Raw genomic sequence first — 12,496 nt, 5'->3', positions numbered from 1 at the left:
CCCTTGTTTAATACATCAGTTAACAAAGGAAGTCTCAGAATGTCAATAGTTCCATTTCCAAGGACTTGAGAGTGGCTACCATCTCCAAACATCACATAGCCATCCTCCTATTCTTTAAGGCTTTTAAAAAGAGATTTATCGCTGGTTATATGCCTTGAGCACCCACTGTCAAGATACCACAAACAAGAATTAAACACTTTTAAAGCAGTATGAACAAAAAGACAAGCATGCGATAAACATTCTTGTTTGTCAAAACAAGATTCATCTTCCTTTATGTTTTGCCCGGATGAGTGAAGCTTTCTTTTTAAACCATCAAGCTTATTACACAAGTGTCTATTCCTCCTCTTATATTTTTCAATCAAGGAATTAGACTCACACAAACTATTATGAAGCATGTGATTTCTATGCTCTGAACATTTCAGCATGTGTATGAACATTCTATCATGTTTCTTTGATTTTAATAACTCTAAGAGCTCATTACTAGGACAATCTCCAAAGATGCTCATAGAGTCATTATCACAAACACATGAACCACAATTCATGTTAGCCTTTTCCATTGTCATATCCATAGCAAAAAGGGGTCTAGGATCACACAAGTATAATGAAATCCAATAAGGTGTACCCGCTCTGAAACCAATTGAAAGATTAAATTAGTGTGAAAACACTAGAGCTTGTTCAGACTCCAAATTAAAAAATACGGCTAGATTTCTTTTACTCTAACTTAACAAAATGTGGAACAATAGTACATATACACAATAAACCGATAACACTACTCTAAGCCATATCCAACCATAATAAACAATAAAAGTAAAGCTTAAAGAGTAGGGAAGAGATGCAAACACAAGATAACACCAAGACATATTATCGAAAAGGAAACATAAAAACTCGGCGAAAAACCTCTCTGCGACCTTCCAAGTCGAAATCGATCCACTAGTGAATATAGTTGGAGTATACGAATAACAAAAGACCCTCCAAGCCTAGTCTATCCCATGTACTTGAGCCCTCCAAGTTCCTGCCACCAGCGGACTTCTCGAAGTCTTATCTTCACTAGCTTTCTGGATCCTGCAATTCAGTCCGATTGCATCCGCCACTTAATGGCTCCTTTAATACTTCACAACAGCACCAAATCTTTACTCAACACTCAGATTGAGTGTGGTAAGTGTTTGGGCTAAGAACCTCTCAAGGATGTAGAGATGGAGATGTAGGAGTAGAGAAAAAACCAAGAGGAAATGTGTAGATGATTGTGGGTATAACAATCTCTAACTCTCAAGTGTATTTGCTATGGTTTTATCTCTAAAAATCACTCCTTACAATTTGTGGGTAATGAGGGAATTTATAGTATGGGTAAATAATTTGGTAAAGCAACTTATCTTTTTGCCAAACAAAATGTTTCGTAGGTACCTCGCAAGATAGCCTTTCTCGCGAAGTACTCATGAAATGACAAGCTAGCATGACTCTTCAGTTTCTAGTATTGTGCTTCACACGTGGCCTTTTCGCTTGATACTTTAATTCTGTGCCAAATTTAATTGTAATTTTTTCAATTATTTTCCTGTATTTATGTGGGTTTATTTGTAAGGGATGAGTGTGAGAGATTGGCGAAGAATCAAGTTTCAAAGTTGGATCAGTGCAGTTCGTGACTAGCTTGCAAGAAGCTCACGAGAAAGTATTTCACAAAGGTTAGTTGGAAATTACAATTTTACAATTTTTTCCTACTAACTACACAATGAAAGTATTTCACTTTCACCCAATTTTTCAATTTAATTCTTTTTTTCCATTCTTGGAGAGTAACAATTAATATAGCAAAATCAGGCATATTTCCCCAACTATACGAGTCAGAATTAACGGATTTTAATATATGGTAAATTAGATAAATATAAACATATAAATTATTGCCAACACAGCATGCTAGGAAAGAGATTATCTTTCTTACACACAGAAAAACCTTGTAATTGCAAAACTTGGCATAGAGGTTTGTAGTGTTTTCGCAACCTTGAATACCAAACCGCTGTGAGGCTTTCAATTTTGCATATAAGAAACCAAGACTTAGACCAAACCTCGTAGATTTTTTTTTTATACTGCAACAGATTCCCAATTTCAAGAATTAAATCCTCAGATCAGTAGGCTAGGATAGAAGAGACAGGAAGAGATGGACAATGTGATTCACTCTTAACACTTCCACTCAAAAGCAAAATCCTTTACCTTCTAAAAAAACACTTGGAGGATGTAAAGCCACACACTATATCCTCGGTAATGCACTGTACAAATAGCAATTTCAATAATGCTTTCTACATTGTCTTCCTTTTCTCATAAGTTCCGACTTTATGTCTGTTATTTTGAAGGGAACGAAACATTCAAAAAGTTGGCTGCAATGAGTTTGATTGCAAATTTAGTGGTGTATATGCATACAAAGTACAAGATGGATAATGTACATTCGGCTAATGCGTTCAATATGTGGTCTGGTTTCACCAATGTTTCTGCCATCATTGGGTGCTTTCGTTGCTAACACTTATCAGGGAAGGTTCCATACTATTGTCTTTGGCACTGGAGCATCGCTTCTGGTAAAAGTCTGCTTTCTATGGCATAATGGGATCGTAAAAGAATTGAAGTTAACTATTTAACAAAGAGCCTAGAATCTTTTGTTACAAATTGTTTGAATGTATGTTATCTCTGATGTTCAACAAATCTTATGTCATCTCATTGATTTCATTTTGCATTCAATTTCTTTTTCCTTTACTCTGCAACCAAAGAAAGCTCAACTTACATAAATCTGTCAATATTCTGTCATTTTGGTGGACATAAATTCTCTATATTAATTGTTTAGTCTCTGATTGGATTTTATGAATAATCAATGTTACATTTTTAACAGGGCATGGGGATCATGGCACTAATTGTTGGAATGACTATGTTAAAACCCTCCTTATGCATTGACAAATCCAATTGCCCACAGCCTCAGAGTTGGCAGCTGGCCATCCTCTCTGGGGATCTTGCATTGGTAGCCATAGGATTTGGAGGTGTTCAACCTTGCAACATTGCCTTTGGGGCTGATCAGCTTGACACCAGAACAGAGGAAGGAAGAGCACAACTAGAAAGCTTCTGCAATTGTTGGTATTTCCTATTTACGGTTGCCGTCTTGGTAGCTCTCACTGGAGTTGTCTATGTTCAGACTAGTATTAGCTGGCTTCCGGGTTTTGTCATTCCAACTTGCTACCTTGCCCTCCCCTTGACCATATTCCTCTTGGGCCGCAACACATATATGTGTGAAGCCAGATGGGAGCATCTTTGCCGAGATGGCCAAGTGTGTTGGGTGCAAAGCACCATGTGGGTCCAGCCCACATGGCTTGTCAAAGCCCATTAATGAGCTTGTCTTCTCAAGCCCACAAAGTTAGTTTCTTGGTTTAATGCAAAGTTGAGCATGCATGGGAAGGTCTGACTTCTCTCAATGAGAAGGGACATTAGGAGTCCGTTTGGTTATAGGTGAAACATGAAAATTAAAATTGAAAACTGAAAAATACTGTAACAAAATAACTTTTAAATATGTGAATAGTATCATGGGATCCATTTTTAATAAAAAAGTTGCTGAAAAGTGAAATTTGTGGGTCTGTGAACAGTAAAATTTGTGCTGAAAAGTCAACTTTTGCGGCTACTGTTCATTGAACAGTAGCCGCTACAGTAAAAAAGAGCTGGAAACGCGTAAAAAAAAAAAGGCTAAAAAAACGTAGACGTTAAACGTAAACGTGCCAGCCAAACGAGCACTAGGCGTGTGGGACACGCTGAAGAAAAAGAAAAGAAAGAAGCAAAGGCTATTCGGCCTTGTAGAGAGCTGAAGCAAAACAAGAGAGCATTCGGCCGCTTTTGGTGTGAGTTCCAGAGAGAGCAAGACACAGAGAAAGAGAGTGCTTCAACTTGAGAGGTGCAGTCCGAATGAAGAAATAGAGAAAAATACAGTGAGAGTGTGAAAAAGTGAAAAAGAAAAATGAGACATTTTTCTTTACTCAAGTTACACACAAGGAAGATAAATTAGTGGAGTTCTCATTGAGTTTTTGAGTGCTACAACCATGGAGAGTTGGAGTATTTAGAGGAAAATTTTGCTACTGGCTTTGTGGTGAGATTGTATTTACTCCTTGAGATTTATTTATTGTATTTCAATTTGTTATAGACTCAAGTTTAGCATAAACTTGATAGTTGTAATCTCTATTTCATAGTGGATATTTTTCAGAGCTGTCCCATGGTTTTTACCTCTACACTAGAGGGTTTTCCACGTAAGATTTGGTGTTCTTGTGTGGTTGTGTTTATGTGGTGCTTGCTAGAATTTTTTTTTTTTCCAAAATATTGCTATTGCTTGGTAGTTATATATTTTAATTCACACATAGACATAGAGGGGATTAGGATTTTTCCCCCAACAAGTGGTATCAGAGCTTTTGGTTGCTTGGGTTTGACTGTCTTGTGTTGGATTAAATGGAGAATATGACTATGAATACTATGGTTAAACTTTCGGCATCGAATTATTCGATATGGAAGCTGATGATTGAGGATTTTCTTTATTGCAAGGATTTGCATGACCCTATTGAGGGTGATAATGCCAAGCCTAATGAATTTCAAATAAAGACTGGGAGAAATTAAATAGAAAAACTATTGGGTGTATTAGACAATGCATCGACGTTAGTGTTTTTCATCATGTGTCTTAGGAAACAAATGTAGAGACTCTTTAGGAAAAATTAAGGAGTCTTTATGAAAAAAAGACAGCTCAAAATAAAGCTTTTATTGCTAGAAAGCTTGTGAATTTGAAGCTTAAAGAGGGTAAGTCCATTGCCAAGCACCTTAGTGAGTTCCAAGAGTTGGTTAATTAGATGGTTACAATGAAGCTAGTAATAGATGATGAGTTGCAAGCTTTATTGCTTCTGAGTTCCTTACCTGACAGTTGGGAGACTTTGGTAGTGTCACTTAGTAATTTTGCTCCGAATGGTGTGTTACAACTTGCCATGATTAAAAATAGTTTGCTTAATGAAGAAACTAGAAGAAAGGATACGGGCAAGGATATTGCACATGCTATTGTCACATAGAACAGGGGGAGAAGTAAGAGTAGAAATTCTAAAGGGCGAGGTAAATCTAGAAGTCAGTCAGAATCAAAAGGGAAATTCAAGTGTTTTTACTGTGATAAAGAAGGTCACATAAAAAGAAATTGCAAGGCTTGGAAGAACAAACAGAAAGAGGATAAAAATCAGAAAAGGGTGGATGATGAGAACATTGTTGCTGTTATAGTGTTGGAAGATGAGGTCCTAGCCATAGGACAAGATGATTGATGTACAGTTTCAGATCCTTATGTTGAATGGGTGATTGATTTAGCTGCTTCCTGTCATGTCACTCTAAGAAAGGAGTTATTCACTTCATACAAAGCAGGAAACTTTAGAAGAGTGAAGATGGGCAATGATAGTTATGCCAACATTGTGGGAATTGGTGATATATGTGTTAGGGCTAACACTGAATACACCCTGGTTTTGAAGGGTATGAGACATGTTCCGAATATTCGCCTAAATTTGATTTCCACTCATGTTCTTGATAAAGAAGGTTATGGCAATTATTTCCATGATGGAAAATGGAGGCTTAGCAAAAAATCATTGGTGTTTGCTAGAGGGAAAATTTGTTGTACACTTTACAAGACACAAGTAAAGTTGTGCAAAGATGTTATTAGTGCGGCTCAGGAGGATTCTTCGCCTAACTTGTGGCATAGGCGGCTGGCTCACATGAGTGAAAAAGGATTGCAGATTTTGGCAAAGAAGTCTCTCATTCCCTTTGTCAAAGGAACGTCACTAAATCCTTGTAATTTTTGTTTATTTGGTAAACAACATAGAGTTTCATTTAATATATCCTCTATTAGAAAACCCAATGTATTAGATCTTGTTTATTCTGATGTATATGGTCCCATTGATGTTGAGACTTTAGGTGGCAATAAATATTTTGTTACATTTATTGATGATGCTTCACGAAAGGTGTGGATTTATGTTTTGAAAAAAAAAGACCAGGTATTTGAGCACTTCAAGAAATTCCATACCATGGTGGAAAGAGAGAAAAGGAAGCCTTTAAAGTGTCTCCATAGTGATAATGAAGGTGAATACACATCTAATGAATTCAAGAGTTACTGCTCTAAGAAAGGCATTAGACATGAGAAGACAGTTCCTAGTACCCCACAGTAAAATGGTGTGGCAGAAAGGATGAACTACACTATTGTTGAGAAGATTAGATGTACGTTGAGAATGGCTAATCTACCTAAGTCATTTTGGGGTGAAGATGTTGTGACTGCATACTACCTAATTAATAGTTCTCCATCAATTCCTTTGGATTTTGATATTCCAGAAAGAGTATGGACAGGGAAAGATGTTTCTTACTCTCATTTGAAGGTATTCGGGTGCAAGAATTTGTTCATGTGCCTAAGGAACAAAGATCAAAGCTTGATAGCTAATCCACTCCTTGTATATTTATTAGATATAGAGATGCAAAATTTGGCTATAAGCTATAAGATCTAAAAGAAAAGAAGATGACCAGAAGTCGAGATGTAGTTTTTCATGAGAATGAAAACTTGGCAGATTTTGAGAAAATTGAGAAGCCTAAAGCTACAGTTGGAGGTGTTCCTGATCTTACACCTACCTCTTCTTCCTCATATAATGCCACAAATAAGGAAGAGGTACAAGATGAGAATGATGGTGATGAACCAATTGAATTTGATACTGATGAGCGAGCAGGTGTTAATGGTGATGATGTGACAGACACAGATGGTGTTGAGTAGGGGGAGCAGCCTTCTCCACTAGAGATGGTAGAATCTCAGGTGAGAAGGTCTACTAGAGAGCGTCGTCCATCGACTAGATATCCCATTTCTGAGAATACTATGATTACTGAAGGGGGGAAGCCAGAAAGTTTTCAGGAAGTACAGTCTCATAAGGATAAGCAAAGCTGGCTAAAGGCTATGCATGAAGAGATGAATTCTTTGAATAAGAATAAGACTTATAACTTGGTGGAACTTCCTAAAGGCAAAAGGGTATTGAGAAACAAATGGGTGTTCAAGTTGAAGAAAGATGGTGACAAGTTAGTGAAGCACAAAGCTTGATTAGTGGTTAAGGGTTTCAGTCAGAAACAATGGATTGACTTTGATGAGATATTTTCTTCAGTAGTCAAGATGAGTTCCATTCGGGTAGTTTTAGGATTAGTAGCTAGCTTGGATCTTGAGCTTGAGCAACTTGATGTGAAGACTGCTTTTCTTCATGGTGATTTGAAAGAAGAAATCTACATGGAGCAGCCAGAGGGATTCAAAATGAAAGGGAAAGAACACATGGTTTGCAAGTTAAAGAAGAGTTTGTATGGCTTGAAGCAAGCTCCAAAACAGTGGTACAAGAAGTTTGACTCATTCATGGTGGGTCATTGGTACACAAGGACAAATGCAGATAATTGTGTGTATGTTAGAAAATTTCCCAATGGTAAATTTGTTATTCTTCTGCTATATGTAGATGATATGTTGATAGTAACACAAGATGCAGGTGTGATTAGGAATTTGAAAAAGGACTTCTTCAAGTCATTTGATATGAAAGACTTGGGTCCAGCAAGACAAATTTTGGGTATGTAAATTTTGTGTGACAGGAAAGCCAAAAATTTATGGTTATCACAAGAGAAGTATATTGAGTAGGTTCTTGACAAGTTCAATATGAAGCATGCCAAGCCAGTCAGCACACCTCTTGGTGCTCATTTCAAGCTAAGAAAGAAATCTTGTTCTTTATCCAAGAAAGAGAGAAAAGACATAGCATCAACTATTTATTCCTCAGCAGTTGGGAGTTTGATGTATGCTATGGTTTGCACATGGCCAGACATTGCTCATGCAGTTGGTATTGTCAGCAGGTTCATGGTTAATCCTGGTAAAGATTACTGGGAAGCAGTGAAGTGGATCTTCAGATATTTGAGAGGTAGCTCTAAATTGTGCTTAACTTTTGGTGATTCTAAACCAATTTTGGAAGGTTATGTAGATGCAGATTGGGCAAGTGACCTTAATGGTAGGAAATCTACATCGGGGTATTTATTTACTTTTGCAAAGGGGCTGTATCATGACAGTCAAGATTGTAGAAGTGTGTTGTCTTATCTACAACTGAAACTGAGTACATTGCAGCTAATAAAGCAGGTAAAGAGATGCTTTGGTTGAAACGGTTTCTCCAAGAATTGAGTTTAAAGCAAGATGGGTATGTAGTTAATTGTGATAGTCAGAGTGTCATATACTTGAGCAAGAATTCTACGTACCATTCACGCTGGAAGCACAATGAGGTGAGATACAATTGGTTGTGACTAGTTGTTGAACAACAGTTATTTGAATTAGAGAAGATTCACACAGATGAAAATCCAGCTGACATGTTGACCAAGGTTGTGTCTAAAGAGAAGCTAAAGCTTTGTGTCGGGTTGGCTGGCATGAATTCTAACTGAAGACTTGGGTTGAAGATCTCCTCCGTAGTGTGCTGGAGGGGGAGATTGTTGGGTGCACATGACACCCTTGGAGTCTAGCCCACTTGCTGCCCACATGCCTTGTCAAAGCTCATTTATGAGCTTGCGTCCAAAAGTCTTCAAGTCAGCCATGCCTCTTAATGAGACTTGACTTAAGCATGTCTAACATGCTGAAGGAAGAAAGAAATTTGGGTGAAGCAAAAAGCATGGTCTGACTTCTCTTATTGAAAAGTGTTGCAAAGCGTGTGGGACACATTGAAGAAAAAGAAAAGAAAGAAGCAAAGGTCATTCGCCCTTGTGGAGTGCTAAAGCAAAAACAGAGAGCATTCGGGCTTGAGAGCTGAAGCAGAAACTAAGTGCCATATTTGGCCAATGTGTGTGAGTTCTAGAGAGAGCAAAACAAAAAAAGAGATATTCATCCATTTGAGGAGGTGCAGTCCATGTGAAGAAATAGAGAGAAACACAATGAGAGTGTGAGAGAGTGAAAAAGAAAAAAGTGACATTTTTCTTTACTCAAGTTACACACAAGGAAGATAAATTGGTGGAGTTTTCATGGAGTTTTTGAGTGCTACAACCATGGAGAGTTGGAGTATTCAGAGGAAGATTTTGCTACTAGCTTTGTGGTGAGATTGTATTTACTCCTTGAAATTTATTTATTTTATATCCAATTTATTGTGGATTCAAGTTTAACATAAACTTGATAGTTGTAATCTCTATTTCATAGTGGATATTTTTCGAAGTTGCCCCGTGGTTTTTCCCTCTACACTAGAGGATTTTCCATGTAAGATTTGATGTTCTTGTGTGGTTGTATTTATGTGGTGCTTGCTAGAATTTTTTTTTTTTTTTTTTTTTTTTGTTTCCATAATATTGCTATTGCTTGGTCATNTTTCTTTGACGTGTGTTTTCTCTATTTTTTTGTCTCTCATAGGTTGGAATTTTGGTTGAATTCCTAACATGAAGCACATGAGGTGAGATACAATTGGTTGGACTAGTTGTTGAACAAAGTTATTTGAATAGAGAAGATTCACACAGATGAAAATCCAGCTGACATGTTGACCAAGGTTGTGTCTAAAGAGAAGCTAAAGCTTTGTGTCGGGTTGGCTGGCATGAATTCTAACTGAAGACTTTGGTTGAAGATCTCCTCGTAGTGTGCTGAGGGGAGATTGTTGGGTGCACTGACACCTTGGAGTCCAGCCCACTTGCTGCCCACATGCCTTGTCAAAGCTCATTTATGAGCTTGCGTCCAAAAGTCTCTAAGTCAGCCATGCCTCTTAATGAGACTTGACTTAAGCATGTCTAACATGTGAAGAAGAAAGAAAATTGGGTGAAGCAAAAACATGGTCTGACTTCTCTTATTGAAAGTGTTGCAAAGCTGTGGACACCTGAAGAAAAAGAAAAGAAAGAAGCAAAGGCATTCGGCCTGTGGAGTGCTAAAGCAAAAGAGAGCATTCGCTTGAGAGAGCAGAAACTAAGGCCATATTGGCATGTGTGTGAGTTCTAGAGAGAGCAAAACAAAAGAGATATTCACCATTTGAGGAGGTGCAGTCCTGTGAAGAAATAGAGAGAAACACATGAGAGTGTGAGAGAGTGAAAAAGAAAAAGAGACATTTTTCTTTCTTAAGTTACACACAAGGAAGATAAATTGGTGGAGTTTCATGAGTTTTTGAGTGCTACAACCATGGAGAGTTGAGTATTTAGAGGAAGATTTTGCTATAGCTTTTGGTGAGATTGTATTTAATCCTTGAATTTATTTTTTATATCCAATTTATTGTGATCAAGTTTACATAAACTTGATAGTTGTAATCTTTATTTCATAGTGGATATTTTTCGGAGTTGCCCCGTGGTTTTTCCTCTACACTAGAGGGTTTCCAGTAAGATTTGGTGTTCTTGTGTGGTTGTTTTATGTGGTGCTTGCTGAGATTTTTTTTTTTTTTTTTTTTTTTGTTTCCATAATATTGCTATTGCTTGGTCATTATATATTTTAATTCACACATAGACATAGAGGGGATAGGATTTTTCCCAACATATCCATGCATGTTTTTATATTAGGTCACTACATGCCACAACTTCTACAGCTCATTATCCAATCCAAGATAAACATCACAGTGAAGGGGATGATTGTGAGTTAAAATGGAAATATGAGTTCTACTTTTTATGTTTCTCCTAATTAAATTATATATATATATATGTATATATATATATATATATATATAAAATACTTGACGTTTTAGAGGGTAAGTCCTCTTTTTGACTTCGCAAATGATTTCGACGGGGAAGATGAATTTTACTGGTCTCGCGGATTGATATCCGATGCTTCATATAAACTTCTCACTACAGTTTGTAGCACATCTAAGCTTTTGAGCCAGGTTTTCAGAGGCAATCTTTCTGAAGATTGTGATCGTGTAAATACCCAAGTTTCAAAAGAACTTACTTTTTCCATCGACCAAAATAATGTATTAGGAGACATTTGTGTACCCACAAATCAATCACAATTAGAAAATCTAAATCCGAAGATAAGTTCGAGATTTCAACTTTAAGCGTCTCTTCCTCAACAGATGAAGTCCAAATATATATATATATATATACCAATTGTCACAACACATGTATAATGTGTCGAGATCAACTCAACTCTGCCTTGTCTTCTGTATATTTCACTAACCTTGCCTTTTGGATCCTTTGCATGTTTACAGACTGTTACTGCAAACACAAATCCTACCTACAACGAAAAATAGGGGCATATTTAAATAGAACAGATGTGTAGAAGGCTCTCCATGCTAAACTTGTTGGAATCACTTAATGGACTATATGCAGCAGGTACGTAGAGCTTTTGCACTATCTTTAGAGAGAGGGAGAAAAAATAGCAACTATAAGTGCTTTTGCACTATCTTTAGAGAGAGAGAGAAAAGAAGAAGAAGAAGAAGAAGCAACTATAAGATTTAGAATAAATTTATATACAAGTGCTAGTTTAATGTGTCAAAAACTTAGAAGAAACTGCAAATCATTGGATATTCTAATCATTTTCTTTGAGGATAAGTAGTTGTTATTTTTTTCTCACCGAAATTACATATTGTGAGTGTTAAGGACAGATTTAATGTAATTGGCTAATTCTTTGACAAAATGCACTTTATTTGTAATTGGGTAGATTTAGGATGAGTTTAGTACTTTAAGAAACAAGAGTTCAAATCAAGTATTGAAGCCATGAAGATTGGACCAAGAAACAAATGAAGAAAAGCTGTTAATTAAAGTTTGACAGATACCTCGACAGAAATAGTATCTATCGAGATTTAAGAACGAAGCTCGACAGAAGCTGAATCTGTTGAGATCTACGAAATCAGAATTTTCAGATTTGATTTTTGGCCCTAGCTGACATGTATGTGTATGGTTTTTTTTTTTTTTTTTTTTTTTTTTTTTTTTTTTTTTTAAAACCTTAGACATATATAAAACTTATTTTAAAAGCTGGTTCTAGGCATTTCGCGATTGGTGAGACACGAGTGAGTCACGAAAGCTTCTGGATGAACTCACAACTTGAGTTTCGCGATTGAGCAAGGACCAAGAAACAAATGAAGAAAAGCTGTTAATTAAAGTTTGACAGATACCTCGACAGAAATAGTATCTATCGAGATTTAAGAACGAAGCTCGACAGAAGCTGAATCTGTTGAGATCTACGAAATCAGAATTTTCAGATTTGATTTTTGGCCCTAGCTGACATGTATGTGTATGGTTTTTTTTTTTTTTTTTTTTTTTTTTTTTTTTTTTCTTCTAAAAACCTTAGACATATATAAAACTTATTTTAAAAGCTGGTTCTAGGCATTTCGCGATTGGTGAGACACGAGTGAGTCACGAAAGCTTCTGGATGAACTCACAACTTGAGTTTCGCGATTGAGCAAGTCACCAAAATGAGTAGCCAAAACTCACTACTCATGAGAGTAGCCAGAACGAGTAGCCAAAAATTCTGACGCCTGTTTTTCAACACAAAACATGCTTAAAACAATAAAAAACAAAGTAAGCATAAAACATGAACATA

General features: G+C 36.7%; 1 protein-coding gene across 1 annotated transcript; it reads left to right on the top strand.

Moving 5' to 3' along the window:
• Nucleotides 1-2,423: 2,423 nt before the first annotated feature.
• LOC111986750 (protein NRT1/ PTR FAMILY 2.8-like) lies at nt 2,424-5,300 on the top strand. Its single transcript, XM_065763281.1, has 3 exons — nt 2,424-2,558; nt 2,867-3,295; nt 5,061-5,300. The coding sequence occupies exons 1-3, from the start codon at nt 2,424-2,426 to the stop codon at nt 5,298-5,300; spliced, it is 804 nt and encodes a 267-aa protein (XP_065619353.1).
• The last annotated feature ends 7,196 nt before the right edge of the window (nt 5,301-12,496 follow it).

The sequence above is a fragment of the Quercus suber genome, unplaced genomic scaffold, assembly GCF_002906115.3.
Source record: "Quercus suber isolate HL8 unplaced genomic scaffold, Cork oak 2.0 scaffold_502, whole genome shotgun sequence".
In the NCBI taxonomy this organism is placed as follows: domain Eukaryota; kingdom Viridiplantae; phylum Streptophyta; class Magnoliopsida; order Fagales; family Fagaceae; genus Quercus; species Quercus suber.
This window is presented reverse-complemented; position numbering and strand designations above follow the sequence as displayed.